Below are 7339 nucleotides of genomic sequence, written 5' to 3' on the forward strand. Positions count from 1 at the left end.
GTGTCCCCCATGAGGGGGAGCTGACAAATTTGGGGTGAAATTGTGCTTTGGGATGCGCCCCACAGAGCTCGTGGGGTGCCCTTTGGGTTGCCCTCCGCCTTTCCCTTGCTTTGGACACCTCTGGGCTCGTGTGCGGAGCCGCGTGGTGCATGAAGAGGCTTCCTCCGAGCGCCGGAGCAGGGGGACCCCCTGGCAGGGCACGAGGGGACAGGGCTGTCCCCGAGACCCCCTGGCTACCTCCTCACCCCGATTCGCGACCCAGTTCCCGGTCCTAATGGCTTCCCCGTGCCACTTCCCCGACGAAACGCGGCCCCGAGTGAAGGCTTTGACTCCTCTTCTGGAAGATGCTGCCACTGGTGCCCTGGCTGTGGCAGCCGTGGGTTAGCTGTGCCTCGGGGCCCAGCGGGCAGGATCCGGCCCCCAGCTCCGCTTCGGCCTCCCCCCGAGCATCCCTGCGCCCCTCCAGCAGCTTTATAAATTTAATTTTAAAAAGAGAGGCGGGGAGCGGGGGGTTGACGAGCACGGGCTGGCCGAGTGCTTTGCTGACAGCCCCGGTTCTGCGCCGTTTTGCTGATTTCCCAAAAAAAGCCCTTCCTGGCTGCGGGGGCTGCTCCCCAGCCCCTCTGTGTGCCGGCCCTGGGGCGGTTTGCATTTAATCCGCGTTGGCCACGCTTTTTCTGCCTGGCTGGAGGAGGACGAAGCAGCTGAGCCTCCCGGAGTGGGGAGAGCAGCTGCCGGGATTAACGCGTGGCCCCGCAGGGAGAGCCGGGCTTTGTGCAGCCCTCGGACACCCGCCTGCAGCCGGCCTGGGGACACTGGGGGCACTGGGGGGCACTGGGATGCCATTTGGACTCCAGCCCAGGTGGTCATGCGGTGCTAGAGCTGGCGAATGGGTCTCCAGAGGGCTGAGGTGTCGGCCAAGCCAGACCCCACTGTGCTTTGCTCGCCCCGCTGCTGCGGGAGGCGGGTGCTGCGGTGCCAGAGCCCGTCCCCAGCGCCCCTGCCTGAACCGAGGGGGCAAACGCCCCTGGGAGGGCTGCGGGGTGCTGGGGCGGGCACCCTTGTGCTGCTCCTACCCGCAGCCGTGCCAGCACCGGGGTGCAGAGCAGGGTGGGTGCTGTGTGCGTGAACCCACCCGTGCTGCCCAGGCGAACCCTCCGGGCTCAGCATGCCACGAAGTCATGCACAGCCTCACACTGAGGCCAGCGGGATCCCTCGGAGCAGCGTCCCCAAGAGCTGGCCGTGCCCTGATCCAAGCCACTTGGTTCCCCAGCCCTCCCAGCAAAGCCCAAGCTGGGAAGGAAGCTGCTTGCTCAGAAAAGAAAATCAGAAAGAAATTGGCTTTCACGGGGATGGAGGAGAAACACCTGCAGCTCCGCATGGCTCGGGGCAGGCGGCGGGTCTGGATGTGCCCACAGCAGGAGGAGATCCTGGCCCGAGCCTGAGGCAGAAAAGATGTGAGGTCCCCACAGCATCCCTGCCAGCCCCGCACCTGCACTCCCCATTCTCCCCCCAAAACCATCCCTTCCTACTCTGGCCACGGCACCCAGCCCTGCACCAATGCCCAAAGTGCGCCCGCTGCCCCCGCATCCCGCCGGCATCGCCCTGCTGCTTCACGGGGATGCTCGGAGGCATCCCCCGAGGCCATCCCCATCCCCGTCCCTGTCCCCATCCCCGTCCCCGTCCCCACCCCAGCGGCCACGGCTCCCGAAATCAACAGAGCCCCGACTGCAGCGACGGCGCGGACAAGACAGCACATCAGGGAAAATTTCCAGTCTTCCTCTTTTACAGTCTCTGTCTCCTGCCGCGGAGGGAGCTAACTGGAACAAATACTCTGTAGAAATACTTCAGTATTTTCCTCTCGCGCGCGCGCTCTCTCTTTTTTTCTGGATTGTGAGTACAGCTGTAGACTCAGTGAGCTGGTTCAACTACAATAAAATATACAGTATATATTGTAAATGACGCTGCGGGGCACGGAGCAGTTTCTTCATGGGGACAGCTCGGTGGGGTTAATTCTGCTCCCCCCTGCAGGCTCAGCCCCCTCTGTCCCTGGGACCCCCCCGCTCTCCTCCCCTGCCCTCTGCCACCCGTCCCGTCGGTTTCTGGCTCCTGGTGAAGGTGGCACCGGGCACTGGTTGCATCCGATGTCCCAGAGCATCCTGCCACGGCGGGGGAAACCTCTGGGGGTCCCTGATGCTGGGGAAAATATGATTCGTGTGTTTCCTTGCAGCCTTCCTGCAGCCCTCCCTGCAGCCCTCCCTGCAGCCCTCCGCATCCCCCTCCGCATCCCTCCTCCTTTCCTTTCCTGCAGCCCTCCCCTCGTTCCCTGCAGCCTTCCCTGCAGCCCTGCCATTTGCCTGCACCGTTTCCCTGCAGCCCTCCCACCCTCCCGTCCCTCCTGTCCCCTGCCTCCCCCATCCCCACAGCCCCGCCGCCACCCCCCCCGCGCCCCCAGCCCCTCGCAGCTCAGCTGCTTTGGTTTCATCCCCTGCCCTGAGGTTTCCCAGGCAGCGCGGGGCTGTCCCGGCCCCATTCAGGAGGGTTGGCGGGTGCTGGCGGGGCAGCTGGGTGCTGGTAGGTTGGGGACACCCTTCAGGTCCCCCTGCACCCCGCTGAGACATCCCTGCACTGTGCCCCGTGGGGAGGGCTCGCACATCCCTGCGCCAAGTGCGTCAGGTCTCAGCTACAAACGTCTCCTGGCCATGCAGGGGCTTAAAAACAAAGCCTCAGAACTGCCAGGGATGGGCAGAGAGCCTGAGCAAGGAGGGGCATCCCACCGGGGGGGGGCTCAGTGCCCCCAGACTGTCTGACATAGGTGCCGGGGCCCCAGTGGGGTTGAGGGGCTGGAATCTGGCCCCAAACAGGCACCAAGGGATCCCAGGGGTAACCAGAGAGACGTGTTTGGATGTGAAGGCTGTTGGACCCTGCTGTCTCCATTAGTCCCCACCGCCCCCATTGGCCCCATCAAACCCCATCATTCCCACCAGGCCCTACTGGTCCCACTGGGCCCCAGTGAGCCCCATCAGCCCCATCAGTCCCCATCAGCTCCATCAGCCCCTATGGCCCCATCAACCCCTGCCAACCCCATGGCCCCCGTTGGCCTCGATCAGCCCCCATCAGCCCCATTGGGCCCCACTGACCTCCACCAAGCCCTACAACCCCCCTTATAGCCCCATTGACCCCCATGGACCCCGCTGCTCGGGGCCTGGACAACCTCACCCCAGCCTGGCCAAGCCCTGGGGGCCACCTGGGGGCCACAGAGCTTTGGAGGTGGGGGGGCCTCCAGAAGCTTCTGGCAGGGGCCGGGTGACGCAGCGGGCGCGGGGCCGAGCACGGGCTCCTCCACTGACTCATCCTCCCCGCTGTGCTGACCCCCCCAGCGCCCTCCCCACGCCGGCGCAGACGGCCCCGGAGCTGCGCATCGCGGGGATTGTTTACGGGAAAGGGCTGGGAGCGCTCCAGGGGCCATCCATCACCCGCCAAGCAGCCGAGCCCCCGCCACGGGGGTGGGCAGCCGGGGGCTCCCAACGCGGCTGCGCACGGCCGCCCCGGCCTGGGAAAGCTTCTGGTCCCTTCCCGGGCCCTGCTGCAATTTCCATTAATAGCCAGCTGAGCCTCCCGGCTAAAAATAACCGGCGGGACGTCTTCATAAGGCCCCGCGCGGCCGGCCCCCCAGCACTACTGCCCTGCGCATCATGGCTGAGCGCCGCGTGCCCTTCACTTTCCTCCGCAGCCCCAGCTGGGAGCCCTTCCGCGACTGGTACCATGGCAGCCGCCTCTTCGACCAGTCCTTCGGGATGCCCCACATCCCCGAGGACTGGTACAAGTGGCCGAGCGGCAGCGCCTGGCCCGGGTATTTCCGTCTGCTGCCCAGGGAGAGCGCGCTGGTGCCGGCGCCGGGCTCGCCCTACAGCCAGGCGCTGAGCCGCCAGCTCAGCAGCGGCATCTCCGAGATCCGCCAAAGCGCCGACAGCTGGAAGGTCACCCTGGACGTCAACCACTTCGCGCCCGAGGAGCTGGTGGTCAAGACCAAGGACAACATCGTGGAGATCACCGGTGGGTCCGCGGGGCGGTGGGGTGCTGGGTGGCGGTGCCACAGGTGGGGGCCGGGGGGTGTGCCAGGTCTCCCCCATTCCCTGGGGGCTCTGGTGATGGTTGCGCAGCCATCATGGTGCTTGCTGGGGAGGGAAGGCGATGCAGAGCAAAAAAAAAAAAGAGAAAAAAGGGGAGAAAAGGGGAAAAGGAAGAGGAAGGGGAAAAGGAAGAGGAAATGAAAGGGGAAGAGGAAGGGAAAGGGAAAGGGAAAGGGAAAGGGAAAGGGAAAGGGAAAGGGAAAGGGAAAGGGAAAGGGAAATGTTAAGAGGGAAAGAAAAATGGAGGAGAAAGGAAAAGGAAAAGGGAAAAAGAGAAAGGAAGGAGGAGAAAGGACAAGGAAAAGGGGAAATGAGAAAACAGCAGAGAAGAAGGAATAGCACTACAAGAGCGTTCTTGCAGGGTGCAGACCCCACGCCCCCCCCCACGCCCCACACCGTCAGCCCCTCGCTGTGTTGCGGCCACCACGTGGGGACGGATGCCCCAGCTGTGAGCCGTGGAGGGGCGCGGGGGTGACAGTGCCCGGGGGGGCGCAGCTGGGTGTGACGAGCCCCACGGCATCCCGAGCATCCCCGGAGCGCCGCGGGTGGCTCGGCGAGGGGCATGGTGACAAAACACAGGCCCCCGCGGCACGGAGCCAGCAGCGTGCGCAGGGTGCTGGGGAGCAGAAACAAAGGCGTTGGGGACAGGTCAGGTCCGTCACCACGAGCAATTCGCTGCTCTGGGGCTTGGGGGATGCTCCTGGAGGGGCCCAGGTCTCTCCTGTGGGTCAGCGCAGCTCCGGGCTGGTGGTAGGGCAGAGAGATGCGGGATGGGCAGGATCAGTCCCTGCCTGGGGAGGGGAAAGGTGTGCCCCGAGTGCAGAGACCTGGTGGGCACTGACCTGCCCTGGGTTTCTCTCTTCCAGGCAAGCACGAGGAGAAACAGGATGAGCACGGCTTCATCTCCCGGTGCTTCACCCGAAAATACACGTAAGTACCAGTGCGGGGAGGAGATGTGGGCCTGGAACCCCCCCGGCACCCTGGGGACCTCCTCCCACCTCCCGTCCCCTCCAGCGCCCGCCCCGGCCCGCACGCACCGGGGTTGCCACCAGCCCAAACAGGGAGGGTGGTGGCCAGGACCTCGGGGCCATTCCCAACCTCTCCCCCTCTCCCCTGCAGCCTCCCCCCCGGCGTGGAGGCCACGGCCGTGCGGTCCTCGCTGTCCCCCGACGGGATGCTGACGGTGGAGGCGCCCCTGCCCAAGCCGGCCATCCAGTCCGCCGAGATCACCATCCCCGTCACCGTCGAGAGCCAGGGCAAGAAAGACGAGCCGGCCAAGAAGTAGGAGGCACCGAGGAGGAAGAGGAAGAGGAGGAGGAGGAGCCCCCGCCGCTGCCCCCATGAAGTGCACCCTCATGCCTTCCCCCCACCCCCAGCCCCCTTTTTATTTTTTATTTTGTACTCGCTCAGTCACCCAGTGCCTTGAGTAAATGTGAAGGAGAAGGTAGTGTCAGTGGGAATAAAAAGTGGTGAAAGAAACCTGCCCCGTGCCCGCTGTCTGCCGGCCAGAGCCCCCCATCCCAGGCCTCCACACCCCGGCCTCCAGCATCCCATGTCTCGACATCCTGGGTCTCCAAAGTCCCAGGTCTCCACCTCCTGGGGTCCCACATCGCGGGTCTCCAGCAGCCCAGGCTCAGCATCACGGGTTTCCGTGTCCTGGGGCTCTGACATCTCAGGTCTCCAAAACCCCAGGTCTCAACACCACACGTCTCCTACACCTCAGATCTCAATTTCCCGGACCTCCGATGTCCCTTGTGGCTCTGACATCCTGGGGCTCCAAAATTTGGGGTCCCCACACCCCAGGTCTCCTCCATCCCAGGTCTCCACAAAACCCACATCCTGTGTCTCAACAGCTCAGCACCCCCGGGCCCCAGAATTACAGGTCTCAGCACCCCCCAGGTCTCCCACACCCCAAGTGTCACCACCTCAGCCCCCCATGTGCCCAACCTGCCGGGTCCCCACACCCCTCAAAAACAAGCTGCCCCCCCCCAGGCCGCAGGGAAGCCCCCCCAGGAGGTGGGAACAGGGCCCCCCCATCCCCAACCCACACCAGGCTGTCCGTGCCCCGCTCTGCCCCCTCCTTTCACCCCGTGGCGATGCCCCAGGTGGATGGGGGGGGCTTCACGCCCAGCCCCGGCCCCAGCTCAGGGACTGGTGCCACGCAGAGGGGGGAGCCACGCTCCCCGTGCCCCCCACGTGCCTGTGCCTCAGCGCAGGGGCTTAGGGCTGGCCCTACATGGCCGCGGGCCGCGTTCCCGCTCCGGCAAATCCCCCTAATCCCCCCTGAGTCATCCCGCAGGCAGGCAGCTGGTGACCCGGGAGGAATCCTGCAGCCGGGGGGCCCTTCTGCCAGCCAACCCCCCCACCCACAGCATCCTCCTGCACCCCCGGTGCGCGTGGTGTGCCATTTTAGGGACGGGTGGCCACGGCAACCGGCGCGATGGAGACGGTTGCCATAGCGAGAGCAGCTCCAGCCTTGGGGACCAGCAGCGGGAGCGCCCCGCAGCCCCGCCGATTGTAGGGGAGGAAGGGGATGGGGGTGCCGGTGGGTGCTGCCCCCCACCCCACAGCAGCCAGCCCCTGGCAGACTGCAATGCCCCAGTTTAGGGCCAAATCCTGCCCGGCAAGCAGAGATGCAGGGATGGAAGCGCACAGGCACTGCTGGTGCGTGGGGTGCTGGAGGTGTGGGGGGCATTTCCCTCTCCGAATGGGGAAACGGAGGCCCCCATGGGCAGGCAGAGGAGAGGGAGGCATGGTGGGGGAGATGTGGGGCTAATGTGGGGCTTGGGAGGTGCTGGGCTGGGCTCAGCCCCAACCCCATGACACTGGAGCCCTGGGGAAACCAAGGCACCACGGTGGTGCAGGCCACCAGCCCCCAAACGTGCCACCTGGGGGGCCCAGGATAGTCCCAGGGGCTGGACCGGGTCCTGCTCCCACTGCACCCACCGCGGTAGCTCAAGGGATGCGGGGGCCGTGACAGATGGTGCAGGAAGGGCGTCCTGGCAGCGAGGGGCGGGCAGTGAGTACCGGCCACCCTAACGGGGAGGTGGCCCTGGTGGCGAGGTGTCACTGCAGGTGGAGGTGGCATCGCTCTCCCATGCCGTGCCAGCCCCGGGCGCCTCTTTGTCACCGTCCCGGGGCCGTCCCCAGCCCCTTCCCCGGGGTTCGGCGGCAGCTCCGGAGGAAGGAGCCCAACCCATGCCCAC

General features: G+C 65.8%; 1 protein-coding gene across 1 annotated transcript; it reads left to right on the forward strand.

The window, feature by feature from the left end:
- Positions 1 to 3533: 3533 nt before the first annotated feature.
- Positions 3534 to 5612, forward strand: HSPB1 (heat shock protein family B (small) member 1). The gene is made up of 3 exons (XM_083806161.1): positions 3534 to 4056; positions 5000 to 5063; positions 5253 to 5612. Exons 1-3 carry the CDS (start codon positions 3696 to 3698, stop codon positions 5416 to 5418), a joined length of 591 nt encoding a protein of 196 aa, XP_083662287.1. The 5' UTR covers positions 3534 to 3695; the 3' UTR covers positions 5419 to 5612.
- Positions 5613 to 7339: the final 1727 nt, after the last annotated feature.

This window comes from Anser anser (genome assembly GCF_964211835.1).
Source record: "Anser anser genome assembly, chromosome: 20".
Lineage (NCBI taxonomy): Eukaryota > Metazoa > Chordata > Aves > Anseriformes > Anatidae > Anser > Anser anser.